Consider the following 20,048-nt stretch of genomic DNA (forward strand, 5'->3'; position numbering starts at 1 on the left):
ACTTGGAGGGACGCCTGGGTGGCTCAGTTGGTTAAGCAGCTGCCTTCGGCTCAGGTCATGATCCCAGTGACCTGGGATCGAGTCCCACATCGGGCTCCTTGCTCCGCAGGGAGCCTGCTTCTCCCTCTGACTCTGCCTTCCACTCTGTCTGCCTGTGCTCGCTCTCACTCTCTCTTACAAATAAATAAATAAAATCTTTAAAAAAAAAAAAAAAAAAAGAATGATTTTTGGATGTACCTATAATGTCCCTTATTCCCATATGAACATACAGCTGCACCTGAAATTTCTAAAAGCCACAGCATATCATGCTGCCTTTCTGTACTTTTTATTTTGAAGAAATTAGATACACAAAATGTGCAAATACCATATGAAAAAGTCCTTATAAACTTCACCCCTTCATCCAGATTCTTCAGATACTTACATAATATAGCACAGTATATCACGCTGTAACCCAGTAAACAAATTTACATCCAAGATCAGGGAGAAAATATTCCTACCCAAAAGCTGTCACGGTGCTGGAGATTCTTGTGAAGATGATGACTAAGAAGTTGGCTACAAACAGGTGCTTGACACTCAGATCTGTAGACCTCAACCTTCACATATGAGAAAAAGGAAGATACACAGGTAAAGAAAGAAGAAAGAAACTCCCCAGGATTGTAATCAGCATCTGTGATATGAAGATGACTCCTCCCATCAAAAATCTGGAGGTCATCTGATGCAATGAATGATGCTCTTCCTTTGGGGGATCCTGCATGGGAACCTAAGTTTCACCTACACTTACCATTTCAACTGGAAACTAGTATTCTTGGGGCACCTGGGTGGCTCAGTGGGTTAAAGCCTCTGCCTCTAGCTCAGGTCATGACCCCAGAGTCCTGGGATCGAGCCCCACATCGGGCTCTCTGCTCAGCAGGGAGCCTGCTTCCCTTTCTCTCTCTCTGCCTACTTCTAATCTCTGTCAAATAAATAAATAAAATCTTTTTTAAAAAGAAAAGAAAACTAGTATTCTTCACTTATGCTTACTTCCCATTAAAACACATTTGCTCTAGGGGCACCTGGGTGGTTCAGTGGGTTAAGCATCTGCCTTCAGCTAAGGTTATGATCCTGGAGTCCCAGAATTGAGCCCCACATCAGGCTCCCTGGCCAGCAGGGAGTCTGCTTCTTCCTCTCCCTCTGCTCCTCCCCCTCTTCATGCTCGCTCTCTCTTTCTCTCTTGCAAATAAATAAAATCTTTAAGAAAAAAATATTTAATTTTAGCTTCATTAAGAGCCTTCTGAGAGTTGAATGGGGAATTCTAAAAAACACTCACAATGTAAGAATCTCTGCTGTCAAGGCACTTAAAGTCTTCATTCATCAAAAATCAGGGATGGGACTACTACCACTTTCATTCTAAGGAGGAGACCTTAGGCACACAGGGTTGAGTGATTTCACTAACTTCACTCCTTGTTTAGCAGCAGTATGGGGACTTAAACTTACTGGGGAGGTAACAAAGCACATGATTAAACCATTATGATATACCGAAAAAGCTGGAAGGCTATGTTCTTACAATAACCTAGATCTAAAAAATAATAATAATAATAATAATAATCTAGATCTACACTTAGGTGTTTTCATAACTTGTACTCATGTTTTAGATTACTGGTATGTTTATAATTTTGGCTATGACCAGTTTCCATTTATGTGCAAAGATTTCTTTTATATGCCAATACCAATAACGCATAAAGCTTCTGAGACCTTAACAAACTGGATACTCTGATTGCCAACACAATACATCCAGAACCTGCACCATAACCAAGCTGGACTTAAATGACTGCAAGATTCAATCGGTATTAGTATGGTAACAGAGAGTCCTGTGTCTTGATGCCAGAAACAAGATAGAGTGGCACCTGTCACCAGAACTTCCAAGCCACCTCATACGATGCACAAAAGTATGGTAGATAAAATACTAATGTGCAATAACACCAAGGCTGTGGGGTACAAGATCACAGTACAAAAGTTAACTATCTTCCTACATACCAGCAAGGAACAAATGACTTGAAAATTAAAAATAAACCATCATTCACATTAGGACCAAAACAAGAAGTTCCATTGTGGCAACACATGGAAGGTCTATGATGAAGACATAACATCATTAATAGATTTTCTACCACAGATCCAAATTCAATAATAAAGTAAACCTCATCACAATATCTAAATGAGTAAAATGACTATATAAACTGATGATTAAGTGGGCATTTCCATAGATGCTCCTGCTCCTTTGATACCCATTGTCTTAGGAATTTTAAATCACTTTGACTTCTAATTTTCCTGCAGAGTTTGACATGTGATTTGATTAATCTTCAAGAACTAGACTTAGTTCTCACTAGTAAGAATTCTGTCAAGTACAGTACATTGTACAACTTACTTAAGCAATTCACCACAAGTTGTATTTCTAGGGTTTTCTCCAACATGAACTCTTTGGTGATTCCTGAGGTCAAATCATGGCACGAAGGCCATGCCATTCTTTTGTAAAGTTTCTTTGCAATATGCATTCCCTTATGACTCCAAATATGAGATCATTTAATAAAAGCCTTACTACAGGCTCTACATCTATATCTTCATTCTGTGTATATTCTGGTGTCTACTCAGGCTTGAGTATTGCTTGAAGGCTTTACCACATTCACGACATGTGTAAGGTTTCTCCCCAGTATGAATTCTCTGATGAACTGTAAGGCTTGAATTCTGACTAAAGGCCTTGTCACACACGTTACATTTATATGGTTTCTCTCCAGCATGAATTCTCTTATGTTGAGTAAGATTTGAACTTCCAGAGAAGGCCTTTCCACACTCATTACATTTATAAGGTTTCTCTCCAGTATGAGTTCTCTCATGACCCCAAAGATGTGAACGGGTGATAAATTCCTTACCACACTGATTACATTTGTAAGGTTTCTCTCCAGAATGGATTCTTTTATGTTGAACAAGATTTGAACACTCAGAAAAGGCTTTTCCACACTCATCACATTTGTAAGGCTTCTCTCCTGTATGAATTCGCTCATGTCCCCAAAGGTGTGAACGTATCATAAAATCCTTACCACATACGTTACATTTATATGGTTTCTCTCCAGTATGGATTCTCTGATGCCTTGTGAGGTTTGAGAACCTGTTAAAGACTTTGCCACAATCATTACATTTGTAAGGTTTCTGCTCAGAATGAATTCTTTGATGAGTAGCTAAGGTTGAACAATGGCTAAAAGTCTTCCCACACTCTTTACATTTGTAAGGTTTTTCTCTTTTGGGTGTTTTCTGATGTTGTGTCTGTAATGAAGAATGTGTAAGAACCTTCCCATACTTGTTAGAAATGTTGGTTTTGACACTAGAAGGAATTTTTGGAAGGGGTGAAACTGAGGACTTTTTGGTAGACTTCTCAACTTGGTTACTTTCATGAATTTCCTCTTGGGTTTCAAATCTCTGCAGTTCAGCCAGATGTGAATGAAAGCTTAAACCAAGCCTATTGTCCAAACAGTTCCTATACTTATTTCCTGAAGAGCCTGCCTTGTTTTTCAGTGCGTTATTCGACGTATCATGTTTGTAGTATTGAGATTTACTATTTCTTACAGAAACACTATGCTTTACAGGAAAATCATTACAGAACTTGTGATGTTGTTGGTCTTCTCTACAAGTGAGATTTTTATAATGGGATGTAGTCATTCCTTTGCAATTTTTTTCTTCACATAGCCACTGAGTCTCAAATTTGTTCCCATCTTGCTGAACCCTCAAACCGAAGTCAAAGTCATGACTTATGCGTCTTTTCAAAATCAAGGTTTGGAATAATTCTCCATTATTAATGTTGTCTTTTGGTGGTAATTCTTTGTTCATACATCTAGTAGAGATATCTGTAATATATAAATAGTGATAGGCTTCATATTAACTAGAGTACGAAGACAGATATTTTATAAGAAAAGGTATTACACTGGGCACCCAGGTAGCTCAGTCGGTTAGGTGTCTGCCTTCAACTCAGGTTATAATCCCAGCATCCTGGGATCGAGCCCTGAGTCAGGCTCCCTGCTCACTGCGGGGGCCTGCTTTTCCCTCTCCCTCTCTCTCAAATAAACAAATAAAATCACACACAAAAAAGTATTACACCAAAAGCAGAATTCGTAATTACCAGAGTTATCAAGCTTCTCAACCATGGTGTGCAAATGTTTAGAAACACCAAAACAACCCCACAAGATTTCTCAGTAATGAAAGAGTGATTACAACATAGTTCAAATCATTTTCAGGGAAGCCTATTTAAATGCTCTGTGATCAAAAGTTCCAGTGCCCTTGGGACGCCTGGGTGGCTCAGTTGGTTAAGCAGCTGCCTTCGGCTCAGGTCATGATCCCAGCGTCCTGGGATCGAGTCCCACATCGAGCTCCTTGCTCCGCAGGGAGCCTGCTTCTCCTTCTGACTCTGCCTTCCACTCTGTCCGCCTATGCTCGCTCTCGCTCGCTCTCTCTGACAAATAAATAAAATCTTAAAAAAAAAAAATAAGTTCCAGTGCCCTGAAATACAGGAATTTTCCATAGCCATCCCAAAGCCTAAAAACCTCACAGGAGGGTTAGAAGTGAATCATACTTGAAAAAAAAAAAAAAAAAAATTAAAGTCAATTCTTGAGGGGCACCTGAGTGGCTCAGTCAGTTAAGTGGTTGCCTTTGGCTCAGGTCATGTTCCCAGGGTCCTAGGATCAAGCCCTGAATTGGGTTCCCTGCTTAGCAGAGAGCCTGCTTCTCCCTCTGCTTATGTGCTCTCTCTCTCTCACGCACTCTGCAAACTCTTTTTCTCTCAAATAAATAAAATCTTTTTAAAAAGGGAAAATTCCTTAATACTTATTGTCTACAATATTAAAATAACATTCAAAGATAATAAAATATCCTGAATACTTCTTCCAAAAATATAACCACACCAAACAGGCATACTGCAATATAATAATCAGTGAAACATGGTTATATACCATAATACATGTAGAAATTACATGTTAATCATGTTAAAAAATGATAAACATGTTAATAACCCCAAGTGAATCCAGAAGTAATTAGTAAGTATGTTCATTTATAAAAATTACACAATGTATACAGACTTCAGAATTCTAAAGGGTTTACCCAAAAGAGAAAAATGGGCTGAATTTCAGGAGAAGCACATGACATCATAAATGGAAAATATGTTGAAATCACCTATTTTGAAACATAGTTCTGACAAATATGTACTATCTGACAAATATGTAATATCATAGAGATTAACAACAGGGAACTGTGATGTCAAAATCGCAAAAAAGGGAACACCAGGAGAATACTGCAGGAGATGAACTACCAAAAACGGTCCAAATGAACTCTGTAAAAACCCTGGAAATTAAACACAGGATTCCAGCAACAAGGTACACTCTTCACCAAGAAAAAGGTAGGTGTTTCAACTTGCCCTGAATCTGTGCCCTGCACCTCAGTTAGAAAGTGGCCTTGAAGATGGGAGTCTGCAAGGGGTACAGGCTTCCCATACACAGGGAAGAGATGGGATCTTCAAAGAACTGTGACTGGTTATTTGCTTCTTTAATCTGTCTGCTGGCTCCCTGAAGGACTGGCTCAAAATGCTTGCCTTTCTTTGGCCTACCTCAGATCTCTACCTAGGTGGAGGTGATAACCAGGGGCCTTTGTCACAAACACACACACATACAAACACACATTCCTTCATTCAAAGACTTCACATATTTATTTGACAGAGAGACACGGTGAGAGAGGGAACACAAGCGGGGGGAGTGGAAGAGGGAGAAGCAGGCTTCCCACCAAGCAGGGACCCGATGAGGGACTGGATCCCAAGACCCTGGGATCATGATCTGAGCCTAAGGCAGAAGCTTAACAATTGAGGCACAGGGGCCGTCACAAACATTTAAAGGTTAAGTCTAGTAGCCACTGCCACCTAGGGCAGGGATAACAACTGGGGCAAACAATGGGCAAGTGAAACCCCAAGGAAAACACAAGGGAGCAAGGTACACTGGGAAATTAGGTTTTGAAAATCCCCCACATATTCCAGGGACCCAAAATGGTTTCAGGCATGCCCAGGACCAGACGCATGAAAAAAGACCTGAGAAGACCCCAAGACTATACCTCCTGCTATCCAGCAGATTCTGAGCAAGCAGAAGTGAAGGACAGGGCGCTGTTCTCTTAAACGTCTACCCTGTGTGCTTCATGCACTCCCCAACACACATACACACATACAAAGGTGGAAAGTTGGTATGTTTTGTGTTTGGTTCCAGCAGTCTAAGAAGTCTGCTGAATCTCTAGCTGACCGAGAAGTGAACCAAACGCATCAATGGCTACACATAACAAAGAAAATACACCACACAAAATTTATAACAACAATCACAAGAGACATTAAAAAAAAAAAAAATACTTGGAAGGGAGAATATTATGATTTCCAAAGTTTCAACATATTCAAAATGTCCCATTTTTAACAAGAAGGTACACAGGAGCCAACACAACAATAAAGCAGGACCCATACAGAAAAAGAAATATTAAATAAGTAACAAAACCTGGCCCTAAGGAAGCCCAAGTTTTGGACTTACTAAACACATGCTTTAAATCAACTATTTAAAAAGCTAAAAGGAATGACCGACAAAGAACTGAAAAGCAATCAGGAAAATGCTGTATAAATAGAGAATATCAAGAAAGAGATAGAAAGTGGAAAAAGAACCTAACCACACTCTGAAGCTGAAATGTAAAATAGCTGACTTGAAAAATCTCACAGAAAGGTTCAATATCAGGTCTAATAAGGTGGAGTAAGACTCAGCAAACTGGTAAGGAAGTCAGTTGAAATTACCATATCTGAAGAGCACAAAGGAAAAGACCAAGTGTAAATGAACAGAGTCTAACAGTCCTGGAAGAGAACACCATGTGAGCCAACACATGAACCACGGGAACCCCAAAAAGAAAGGAGAGAAGGAGGCAGAAGGAATATTGGAAGAAATATGGTAGACAATTTCTTAAATGTTAAGACAAGACTCTACAAATCTAAGAACTCACTGAACATCCAATTTAAGAAAAAAATCCAAGATGCACATGCAACAAATTATGATCAATACATGGAAGAGAAAGATATCAAGAGAGAATGTTGACACCAAGAAGGGAGAAGCATCACGTATAATAGGACACACCATAGCTTTCAGAGCTGACTTTTCAGCCAAACCATGAAGACCAGAGACAATGGGATAAGATACTTAAAGTGTTGACAAAGGAAAACAACAACAACCACCAAAAAACCACAAAAAACTGTTAATCAACTCTATCCCCATAGAACACTGTCCTTTGAAAATAAGGGAGAAATTAAGGCTTCCAAGAGAAACAAAGGGTGAGGAAGTTTCATGTAAATAGAACAGCACTGTAAGAAATGAAAGATATAGGGGTGCCTGGGTGGCTCAGTGCATTAAGCCTCTGCCTTTAGCTCAGGTCATGATCTCAGGGTCCTGGGATGGAGCCGCCGCATCAGGCTCTCTGCTTAGCAGGGAGCTTGCTTCTCTCTGCCTGCCTCTCTGCCTACTTACCATCTCTGTATGTCAAATAAATAAATAAAATCTTAAAAAAAAAAAGAAAGAAAGAAAGAAATGAAAGATATAGAGGTGCCTTGGTGGCTCAGTGGGTAAAGCCTCTCTCTGCTCAGGTTGTGGTCTCAAGGGCCCGGGATCAAGCCCCGTGGCAGGCTCCCTGATCAGTGGGGAGCCTGCTTCCCTTCTCTCTCTGATTGCCTCTCTGCCTATTGTGATCTCTTTCAAATAAATAAATAAAATTAAAAAAAATAAAAGAAATGAAAGATAGAACATGTCTTAATTTACTCTCAGAGGCCAACTTTAATCTTTATACCCCAAGGATTATTTAAAGAGAGACGGAGTGAGTAAGTCGTAAAGGGAAAGAGTAGAGGGAGAGGCACAGAGAAACCTTTTTTTTTTTTTTTTAAGATTTTATTTATTTAGTTGACAGACAGAGACAGTAAGAGAGGGAACATAAGGTGGGGGCAGTGGGAGAGGGAGAAGCAGGCTCCCTGCTGAGCAGGGAATCCAATGTGGGACTCGATCCTAGGACCCTGGAATCCTGACCTGAGCTGAAGGCAGACACTTAATGACTGAGCTACCCAGGCGTCCAAGGCACAGAGAATGTTAAGCAGACTCCATACTGAATGTGAGTCCAACATGGTGCTTATCTCATGATCCTGAGATCAGGACCTGAGCTGAAACAGAGTTGGAACCTTAACTGACTACGCCCCCTTGGTGCCTCCGAGGCCAACATTATTCCGATACCAACCCGAAGACATCACAAGAAAACTTCAAAATAGTATCCCCCTTATTAATACAGATGTAAAAGTCTTCAACAAAACACCAGCCAACTGAATAGAAAGTATTATTAAAATTACACAACAAAGAGGCACCTAGGGGGACGCCTGGGTGGCTCAGTTGGTTGGACGACTGCCTTCGGCTCAGGTCATGATCCTGGAGTCCCGGGATCGAGTCCCACATGGGGCTTCCAGCTCCATGGGGAGTCTGCTTCTCCCTCTGACCTTCTCCTCGCTCATGCTCTCTCTCACTGTCTCTCTCTCAAATAAATAAATAAATAAAATCTTAAAAAAAAAAAAAAAAGAGGCACGTAGGTGGCTCAGGGGGGTGAGTGTCTGCCTTTGGCTTGGGTAGAGGTCTTGAGGTCCTGTGACAGAGCCCCATGTTGGGCTCCCTGCTTAGCCGGGAATCTGCTTCTCCTTTTTCCTTTGCTCTCCCTCCACCCACCTCCTGCTCTCTGTCTCTCTCAAATAAATACATAAAATCTTAAAAAAAAAAAAAGAAAGAAAGAAAAAATATTACACAACATAAATAAGAGGGACTTGTTCCAAGAATTCAACAGTGGAAGGTTCAACATATAACATCAATAAACATAGTATCTATTAATGGTAAGACAAACAGAAAAAAAAAAAAAACCCTATACAATGATCTCATTGTATGCAGAATATTTGAAAAATTCTAAAATTCTTATGAGAAAAACACTCAGCAGATTCAGAAGAGAAAGGACTTTACTCAACCTCTTGAAGATTATTTATGAAAACCTATAGCTAATGTCCTAGATGAAACAGTAAAAATTTCCCCCTTAGAAAAGAAATAAGACATGGATATCCATTTTCACTGATGCTATCTAACATTATTCTGCAAATTCTAACCAGAGCAATAAAACAAGAAAAAGGAGGAAAAAAAGTACAGATATTGGAGAGCAAAAAGAAAATTATCTCCATGTGAAGACATCATAGATCTCCATAATACAGAATTCCCTGAACTATCCCCTGAAAGACATAAACACACAAACACATACAACCTTTTAATGTTACAGTGATGTCAGAAAAGTTACAGGATACTCAGCTGTGCTTTATGTACTATAATGAACTTCCTGAAAAGGGAGTTATAGAAACGATTCCATGTATAATGAACCATTCAAAGAATAAAATGCCATAAAATCAATTTAACCAGGGGTGTGAAAGACCTGTAAGGCTAAGAATTGTAGAACACTGCTGAGAGAAAGTAAACATGTTTACATAAATGGAAAAGACATAGCATACAATGCATTGGAAAATTTCATATTTTTAAAAATGGTAATATTGACCAAAGTGGTCTAGAGATTCCACATAGACAAAAACCATTTTTATCAAAGTAGAAAAAACATGGTATTCTATAAAATAGATAATCAGAGACAAACACAGCCTGGTGGTTTCCAGGGGATGGGGATGTGGAGAAACTGATGAATGGGTAAAGGACAGTAATCTGGAGTGATGGGAATGTTGTACAATTAGACAGAAGTGGTTCAAGTAGACAGAAGTGGTATTAAAAAATTGACATATTCTGATGTTAATATGTTAAAAATTTTGAAACTATCTGGAAATAACAGTTTCTCTTAGACTGGCTTCCTCTAATTACCTGAAATTCTATCACTGCATCTCTCAACATAGTTTCACACATGAAACAGACATGAGGTGACAGGCGTTACTGCCATATGTAGTTATAAACATACAGTTATCATGAATGAATAAAAATTAATGTCCAGTTGCCCAGAATTAATGAATCCTGACTTCACAGAGATTATCGGAAGACTATATATAACCTTAAGGGTCATATGACTGAGAGCAAGGAATAACTTCTAAGGCAGCATTATCAGTAGCATTTGAGGACAGAAAGTCTATTTGCCAGTGCCAGAAGATGCATGTGCAGAGGTGATCACCATAAGAAACAGTGATACCCAGAAAATTACAGAACACTCTAGAATGTAACAGCCTTCATGGGTTACAAATAAAAGGTTTTCCAGAATTTTACAAATTTGGTGGAAAACTCTGTCAAAAGTCATAGTGATGAAAAAGTACATGAAATGTAAGATCCATATGTTTCTATAAAATAAACTTAGAATTTTAGGTATTAGTTCAGTGTACCTAAGAGTTACCTGGTGAATACAGACACAGAAATGATTTAACATGAAGCATCTGAACGGACTTTAAAACACCTCTACAAAATTCATGTGAAACCTAACAAGTTACATTTAGAAAATTTAGGATATACTACAGAAAAACCAAAATACCTTATAAAACGAACAATGAATGAATTTCTTTGTATTTCTGAGGTGAACAGAGACACTTCATAACAAGAGCATAGTCTCAAGATATCCAATATGCCCAATTTTAAAAACCCAAATTCATTCAAATGAAAAAGGCTCTTTGTCATCAAGCAGGTACTAACTCAAGCAAAACAGATATAGGAAGGATAACTATGATTATATTTTCACCAAATTCCAGAGGTCATATAGGTTTTTGGACAAAGCCCACTCCTTCATATCCATCAGAACTGTAAATAAGTGTTCTCCATCCAGAATGTTCGTTCACCCAGTAAAACTCCTCATGGGAGAGCTCACAAGTTGTCCGGCACCTGAAGGCTGGGTTATCACAGCAGAAAATGAGGATAAAATTCCAGACGCCGAGGAACTGTATTTCAAAACCAAGAAAATTTCAGAGGCAAAACCAAACAAATGTAGGAAACCAGGAAATCAGCCACAGTCAAGGGCTTCCCACACTCCAAGACTAAGGAGATGCTGCATGAGCAAGACACACAAAAGGCAGGAAATTAAGGAAGCGGGGTGATTTTGTGGAATGCTCAAACACGACCTGGTGTCTGCTTACAGATTCCAGGCTGAGGGCCCAGAGCCTGAGAGACAGTCCCCTTGAAGGACTGGGAATCAAAGGTTTTCCCTGCCCTCTCTCTACAGAGCACTGCCGAACAGCAATGCTAAAACACCCCATCTACTCCCAGTACACATGCCCCTGCAGGGCAAAAGTGGAAAGGAGGATACAGAGGATATGGTGGAGGCACGAACAGCCAGAGGGCTTTGGACAGCCCATGCTTCTGCCTGGAGTCCCACAGGCAAAAGAGCAGCCGACGTTCCCACCGTGACGGGTCACTCAGCACATGAAACGGGATGCAAGCCAGACAGGGCCTGCAGTCAGGACCGGGGGTGGGGCGGCGGGGAAAGCCCTACATCAGATCTGTGTGGACTGAGCAGGGAAGGAGAGGCTAAGGAAGGAAGAAAGCCCCTTACAAAGAGCCCTTCCTGTGCTCCCCAAGGTTGAACCAGTAAAGGGCTCTAAAAGACAGAGAATAGCATGTCTGGGTCATATTAAAGACTCTGCCCTTGTCGCTGACCAGAGCAGCAGAACCATCAACAGTGGAAACATACACATATGAAGAAGAGGACAAGAAGAGAGGGAGAACAAGCTCCTTTGAGAGCCCAAGAGAAATCGATTCTCCTTTCCCACCCCCTCTCCCATGTGGGGACAATGTCCCAAATGACATTTCTGGAAGTCACCTCCTCTCTGCATCTGCCTCTTACTTGTGTTCACATCGCTGACTTCTTCCCTCTTGCCTGGGTTTTGGGGCTAGTTTTGCCCCACTCCTGGCATTCCAGGGCTCTCCCCTGCTACACAGGGAGGTAACTTTCAGCTCAGAAAGAGATTCCTGCTGACACAAAAACTGGGAGATGATATCCTGGGATTTTCCTAGCCCTTTGTCAGCTGGGACCAAGGACGTTCATTATAGGCAGGTCTAGAAAAACATTTCACAACTTTGTTTACGGATACACCTCTTCCTAATGCTTAAATGTTTGACATGCAAATATCCAGCTCTCTTCCCTGAATGACCAAATCAAGATTACAGGTGTAAAACCAGGCAATGTGATAGTTTTAAAAAATTTCTGACGTAAGGTCTTGTTCTTCCTCCAGTTCTAGCACCACCACAAACCTGCACGATCATCTGGGTGTAAAATCCAGACACCACACTGTGAAGCTTTTCAATTCTGAATCAGCAGGGCTTCAATCTCAGGCAAGTAGGGAAAGGGCGCCCAAGAAATTTCCAAGAGAAACACAAAGATATACTAGGGCAGTTCCCAACCTCCAGAGGGAAACTATCCTTACTCAGGGAGACCAGGTTCCTGTAGTTCTCCACCATCACATCCCTGTACAAGGCCCTCTGGGCAGGGTCCAGGCACTCCCACTCCTCCCGAGAGAATTCGATGGCCACATCCCTGAAGGTCAACCGTTCCTGAAATAAAAGCACATTTCACCAAGAGGCCATTAGGAAACTACTTATTTCATAAAAATGAGGGGAGGAGAGAGGTATAAGGGTCCATTAGAGATGACTGCTTCAAGCTTTGCGCAGTGGCAGTATCATGGCCAATGAGGTTTATTTGAGGCGCGATTATTGCTAATTGAAAAATGACTGCTTCAATAGGTCCACAAAAGATCATTTTAAGCAAGTCATATATCCCTGATTTTGATTTGTTACACTTTCCCATCATAGGATTTCCTTCAGCTAAACTGAGGATTTTAGAATATTGTGCCAGATAAAACACACAAATGCAAACACATCAACAAGTGGTAAATTATATGCAAGTTCTCGATAGTATGTACTACACACAAAATGACAGCTGATTTCTAAATGAGCAATAGCCTAAGTAGAGTGTTCAGGGTTCACAAAGTCTACAGTAGTGTCAGTGAAAGGTAGAAACTGCAAAATGGGAATCTCATTAACAATAAAAGCATCTGAAGTTCTGAACACTTCCTGTATGGTACGCATTACTCTAATGCTTTATAAGTGTTAACTTGTATAAGGACACTGCATCCCGTTAAATTAGTATTTGTCCCCATCTTACATAGGACCCAACTCTGGCACAAGTACTCTAACGAACACACTCTGGTCAAACAGAGATAGTAAGTAGCAGGGCCTGCACTTGAACCAAGAGGTCAGGCTTCAGGATGGAACACATATCCATCCCACGCAGTGAATGAAGTAATGCATACGACAGTAAAATCCACTGACAGAAGGTTTGCTAATAGAGAAAATCTGAAACAAGTTCAAGGCTGGAACATAACACATGCAAGCACACCGTATTCTTAAAGCTATTATCTCATGTCCGTGTTGGTGTAGAAATAAATTTAAGGCCATGGAAAACATGTCAGACATAAAATGATGTCTTTTTTACATACCATGGGCTAGTATTCACACACAGGTGTGGACACAAAACGCACACATTGAAAATAACTGAAATCAAAATACTAGTCTCTAAATGACATCTATTTTTGCATAAATCATCATTATCATTTTTTATTCATGTGTATTTCTGGAACACTAAACATGCACAAACTGTTTTAGATGTAAATGAAATTATCAATGTCATTCTATCCAGTTTGCTGACAAAAACAACCCTATAAGAATATATATATATTTTTAAGTAATCTCTACTCCCAACATGGGGCTCAAACTCACAACTTCTAGATCAAGGGTCCAATGATCTTCCCACTGAGCCAGTCATGCACCTCTGCAAGGTTTTTTTAAAAACAGTAACAAGTACTTTTGATCCCCGTTAAATACGTATAGGGAAATAGAACAGCTGGAATCTGCATGCAGACAGGGACTGATGGAAGTCCCTGGGCTGAGCATGAGCCAACCTGGCACGAGGGACCCTTCCAAGTGTGATGAGCTTGGTCACATGGAGGTGAGGACACAGAGCACAGAACAAGGAACCGAGACAGGACTTTACCTGAGAAAGAGTCATTCCTGACTCCTGGGCTTTCTTCTTCTCCCTCTTCTGGGCTTCTCTCCCAGGCAAGATGGGTCTTGAGACGTCAATCCTGAGCATCAAATGTATGCTGTTTAGAACTGAGTCAACATTCACCTGCCTGTGCCACACCCCCCCACACGGGAAGATCCCCCCATGTGGGACACAGCCCTCTGCTGCCCACGGCCACAGTGCGGATTCGGGGACAGTAAGCTGTTACATGGAGACCAGTACATGAGTGTTCTGACCTCTTCCTGCAGAACTTGCTCCCCTCCTGGTGAAGCGCACACAGGAGCTGCAGCAGAGGGGATCCGGGCTGCACTGAGCCTCCCTTCAAGTCACAGACCTGCCCTGATAACACCCTATGCAGAGAACAGCCCCCTCACCTCTCTCCAGATTAGGGGCTGCTTCCAGTCCTTATCAATGGAGGAGCTGGCCTGGGGCTCAATACTGGATATAGATCAGAATCACCTGGGGCCCTTTCAACACCACTGAGGCTGAGCCCCATTACACAAGAAATCCCTGGGGACTGGGACCTTGAGGAATCCACAAAATGCCTCAGCAATCCCATGGGCAGTCAAGGTGGAACATGACTCAGAAGAGCCCAGCAGCCTACCCACCCCTGTGGCTCTGCTCTCTTGTGGGACCATCCCCCGTAACCAGACGGTAGAAGAGGAAGTAGCCGAGATCCACACAGAGAGGCATAACAGGCCAGTGCGGGTAGGGGGAGGCTGGAATGGGACACGGCAGTGTCAGAGATGGCCCCACGAGAAGGTGATATGGCAACAAACACCTGGGGAAGGAAGTCCACCACCAGCATTTGAAGAGTCAGAGAATCCTAGACAGGGACCACCCTTGGAAAGCCCTGAGGCAGTCCTGACCCTGGCCCCAAGAACAGCAGGACAATGATGACCCTGGTCCCGAGAACAGCAAAGAAATCTGTGGGCCTCAATCCTAGTGGGAGGAGAGGATAAGCAGGGGATCAGGTCACAGAAGTAGATTAGGAATGTCTGGCGTGGTCTTCAAACACTCTTCTCCTTCATTTCAAGTGAATTTTGGAAAACACATAGTCTTTCACCCAGATCACTGTGTTTTGTTTTGTTTTTAATTCTATCATAAATGAAAACACATACAAAGAATATGCTGTGTCTTTTAAAAACATGCCAGGATGGTCACCTAAACCCCAGGAAGGACAGCACTTCTCTTAACTGGGAGGTGGAGGACTGTAGGAAACACAACTGGGGAAGTTTAGGAAGTCATGTTTGGAACTGTAAGGTGGAGATGACTGTTAGATGTCCCAGCAGAGATGCAGAGGAAATAGCTGAACAATACATTCTGGCACTCGGAATGGAGGTCTGAGATGGTGTGTGAACCTAGGAAACCTCAGGGTATTTAAACCCTGAGATGCAGGGACATGGAAAGTCACTGGGTGTAAACAGAGAAAAGAAGAGGTCCTAGACTAGCCAATGGGGTACTCCTCCAATCAGAAAGCAGAGAATTGAGCAAAAATCAACAGAGGAAACTGAAGTTAACAAGTGCAGAGAAGAAAACTGAAAACACACACACAGATAATAGATAAAATATGTCAATTCTGTAATGTCTGGAAAGCCATGAAAAAAAGGTCTTCAAAGGAAAAATGAGTGGTCACTGTTCAACTTGTTGCTTTCAAACAGATGAAGAGAGTCAATTACCCAGTACATTTAGAAAATTGGAGGTCATTACTGCCTCTGACAAGGGGATGGAATGGTAGATGAGAAAGTCTGTTTTAAGGTCAAGTGTCAAATGGAAGCAAGACTGCAGAGTACAGACAAGTTTTCAGTGTTTTGCATAGAAGAGTTCAATGCATCTTTTCACTATTGTAAGTAATGCTATGAACACAGAGTACAAACACTTGTTCTGGTCCCCGTTTTCAACTTCTTTGTGTATATACACAGAAGTAAGTTTGGCGGACTATATGGTAATTCTATGCTTAATATTTTAAAACTATCTCATGATGCTAATAAGTATAAAATGCACCAGCCTTATAAGCAGTAATTCTTTCTCACCTGTTCAAACAAGCAAATTTAACATTAAGTACATTGTGGAGACACAGGTCATTGTAACACAACGGAATCAGCCATGTCCCATTTAGCACCACTCATCCAGATCTCGGTTCTCCTTCTTTCTCCCTCCCAAGGATTTCTATTAATCTGTTCGTGTGTTTCTCTTTCCTGAGTCTCTCCACTGTTTCTCCTTTCCTCTGATTCCCCTGGCTCCGCCCGGTTTTCTCCCCTTTTCTCTCTTTCGCTGCACCTACACCTTCCAGAAAACTCTTGAAACCTACTTCACCTTCCCTTACTCTTTCATCCCAACCTTTCGGACTGTCCCTACCTCCATAGATGTTGGCCTCTCTCTCCCCTCACCCGTGTCCTCTCTGCTCCCCAGTTCCATTCCCTCTTTCCTGTCACACCCTCTGGCTAAGCTCTCGCACTGCTGTTTCTCTCTGGGCGGTCATCCCTACCGACTCTCTGTCCCAGCTTCGTCTACTCAAAACCACCTTCTCCTTCCCACTGTCTGCGTGAAGTGCGTCGCCCTTGTCACCCCACTTCTGTTAACCGAGGGCCCTCTTATTCGGCTCCCCTTCTTCCGGAGCGCCTCCCTTTCCTCCACATTTCGCTCGTTTCTTTTCTCCGCTGGCGACTTGCCCTTCCGCTCTTAGGGCCTCGTTGCAAGTCCCTCCCGCATCCTCCTCATCTCGCCGTCTATTACGGACCCTCTCACTGCTCTTTCCTTAGCCATTCTCTTTCTCCGGCTCCCCCCCTCCCGCCCCCATCCCTCATCTGCCGCAGTCACGGCCTCCACAAGGCCCCCATCCTCGCGTGAGGGAGGGGACCTGCTCCGTCACTCCCCGCGATCTTCCGTCCTAATCCCACTCCTGAAAGCATGCACTGAAGAAGGTGTCCTTCCTGGGCCTCGGTCCCCTCACTGCACGCGGGGTTGCATGGGGACTTCTCAGGAGGTCGGCGCGGTCTGCGCGTAACCAGAGCCAGGGAGAGACTCCGCGCGTCTGTGGGCCGAGCCGGGCCAGGCTGCGGCGCGAGGTGCACACGCCCATCTCCCTGGACTCCCACGGCGCGGGTGCGAGCGGTGCCCGGGACGGCGTGAAGCACGCTGACATTGCGGCAGGCGGCGGCGGGCGGGTGGGGGCGACAGGCGGGGACCGACTCGGACGATGGGAACCGAAAGGCCCCGGGACCCCACGGGCCGGCAGCGCCGCCCTCTGGATTCTGTGCGTCTCCGCGACACGCTACTTACCGCGGTGGGAGGCGCGGGTGAAGGGACTCGAATGTGCGTAGACACCCCACACCTCAGGGTTGTATGCCTGGGGACTGAGGTTCTGACGCAGAAATGAGCAAGTTAAAAGCCCTCAGGAGCCGATTTGACCTTCTCTCCGGTCAGCCGCTTCCGGGTCGGCAAACAGGTGCGCGTGCGCGCCGGCGCACCGGCGAGACTGTGAGGGGCGCTTCCGGTAATGAGTCGGATGCGAAGGGCTGCCCGGCCGGGGTGCTCGCCGCCTATGGGAGGGCCTGAGTGGGGCGCCTCCGGCTGTCCGGGGAAGCCCGTACTGGCCGGGCCTTCGTCCTGAATTCGGCGGGCGGGATGGGATTTAGTTTCGGAGAAGCATTTCCGGCAATGAGAGGGAAACGGATATGATCTTTGGGTCCAGGGCGGGGGCAGGGCCGAATGGGTCGGAAACGGCATAGAGCTTCCGGCAACGGGCGCGCGGGAAGGGTCGCCATGTCTGCGCGGTCGGAGTCGAGGCCACTACCGTTCGGCGGGCCCTGGCTAGGGCGTGGACCGGGAGATTCCCGCGTTCAGGGAGCCCAAACGACCAGGGTCTGGAGCCTGGGAACACAACCGGGACCTAATGTGGGATCTGGATGGAGCCTGGTTTTCTCTGCCTCTGCTCCCACTACGTGGTTTCGGAATTTTCATCCCTGCCAATTTCTGCCGCGTCCTGTGGAGCAGGATTGCTGCCTGCCCATTTAAGTTGATGTTTTCAAAAGTTTGAGGTAAAGGATGGAGTTTTGTGGGCCCTTTGTGTTGAACGCTAACGTGGTTACATTCTATTAAAGTGAAAGTGGCGTTCCTGAAAAACCATTTTGACGACAAGGAGCAAATCTTGGCAAGGATGTGGAGAAAAAGGAATCTTCCTGCACTGTGTGCGGGAATTCAAACTGATGTGGACATTGTGGAAGACAGTATGGAGGTTCCTCAAGTAAAAGTAGAACTAACTTCCAAACAGTAATGGAACTACTTCGTATTTACCCCAAAAATATAAAAAACACTAATTCAAGAGGATATATGCACCCCTATGTTTACTGTAGCGTTATTTATAATAACCAAATTATGAAGCAGTGAAGTATCAGTTGATAGAGGAATGGATAAAGGAGATGAGTGTGTGTGTGTGTGTACACATACATACACAACCACAATGGAGTGTTTCTCAGCCATTAAACAGCAATTAAACATCGAATTCTCTCGATGGCCACATCCCTGAAGGTCAACCGTTCCTGAAGTGAAAGTATATTTCACCAAGAGGCCATCAGAGAAGGATTTTTATTTCACAAAAATCAGAGAAGGAAAGAGGCAGAGCAGTCAGTGAGAATTGAATAACCAGATAAATACATTAAAGATCATTTTGAGCAAGTCCTATATTCCCAGTATTGATTTGTTACACTTTTCTACCAGGGAATTTCCATCAGCTAAACTACCGAATTTTATAATACTATGCCAGATAAAATACACAAGTGAAAAAATTCAACAAATGGTAGACTATATGTAAGTTCTAAATATTGTGTTGTATACACCGCTGTATGATAGCTAATTTCTGCATGAGCTCGGCCATGAACAATGTCTTCCCGGATGACCAAATGCACAGAAGTGTCAATGAAAGGTGAAAACTGGAAAAATGGAAAGCTGATGATAACTGAACCGACTAAAAGTTTTGTACACTCCCCATATGGTTAGTATTACCCTCATGCTTTACAAGTGTTAACGTGTTTAAAAACATAGTATCCCATTAAGTTAGTATTTGTTTCCCTCTTACACAAGACCCAACTCTGTTACACTCTAAGGAATGTGCCTCTGGTCAGACAGGTAATACTCAGCATAGCCTCCACCTCAACCAAATGGTCAGACTTTAGGATAGACCCCGTAACAACCAGACAGTAAAGTAATGGATACAAGAGTAAAAATCTGTTGACAGAGGGTTTGCTAATGGAGAAAACCTGAAACAAGTTCAAGGCTGAAACATAAGCCTGGATAAATGATTACTATAGAAACATGCACACACACATGCATAAACATACAGTTAGTGCTCTTACTCCTTGTAGCTTATTCGTGTAGTGGTGTAGAAAAAATTTTAGGCCATGAAAAATATTTTAAACATACTTTCAAAGTTAAAATAAAAGGTATTTATGACATGACAACTTTTTTACACACTACAGACTCCTGCCCATAAATGTGTGCACATGAAAACACACACACTGAAAGTAACTGAAATCAAAGTTGAAGTCTCTATATATGTTTTTAGAATAAATCTTCATTATCTCTCGGCTTTTACTCATGTGCATTTTAGTATCTCAGGTATAATAAATGTAAATAAATTGTATTAAATGTAAATAAAATCGTCAATGCTATTTAGCCTGCTTACAAAAACAGCCCTGCAAGAAATTTTTTTCTGAAATAACATTTAACTTTGATCTTCATTAAATACATACACGAAGTGTCTGAGCTGGAATCTGCAAGCAGACAGAGGGACTGAGGGAAGGCCCTGGGCTGAGCATGAGCCAACCTGGCATGAGGGACCCTTCCAAGTGTGACGAGCTTGGCCACATGGAGGTGAGGACACAGAGCACAGAACAAGGAACCGAGACAGG

The 20,048-nt window shown here is 42.9% G+C and overlaps 2 protein-coding genes and 2 pseudogenes across 2 annotated transcripts in view; 2 read left to right on the forward strand and 2 right to left on the reverse strand.

Moving 5' to 3' along the window:
* Window positions 1-17,758, reverse strand: part of LOC132005470 (zinc finger protein 665-like) — a 612,263-nt gene extending 594,505 nt beyond the window's left edge. Inside the window, 4 exon segments of the mRNA XM_059382641.1 lie at window positions 2,622-3,872; window positions 12,485-12,611; window positions 14,110-14,200; window positions 17,422-17,758. Coding sequence (XP_059238624.1) covers window positions 2,622-3,872; window positions 12,485-12,611; window positions 14,110-14,124 — 1,393 coding nt within the window. The 5' untranslated portion in view covers window positions 14,125-14,200; window positions 17,422-17,758.
* LOC132005468 (zinc finger protein 11-like) overlaps window positions 1-20,048 on the forward strand; it is a 331,984-nt gene that overhangs the window by 213,975 nt on the left and 97,961 nt on the right. The gene's annotated exons all lie outside the window — the stretch shown is intronic.
* Window positions 12,717-12,847, forward strand: LOC132006268 (U4 spliceosomal RNA; annotated as a pseudogene).
* Window positions 18,621-20,048, reverse strand: part of LOC132005778 (zinc finger protein ZFP2-like) — a 15,193-nt pseudogene continuing 13,765 nt past the window's right edge.

Source organism: Mustela nigripes, chromosome 17 (assembly GCF_022355385.1).
Source record: "Mustela nigripes isolate SB6536 chromosome 17, MUSNIG.SB6536, whole genome shotgun sequence".
In the NCBI taxonomy this organism is placed as follows: domain Eukaryota; kingdom Metazoa; phylum Chordata; class Mammalia; order Carnivora; family Mustelidae; genus Mustela; species Mustela nigripes.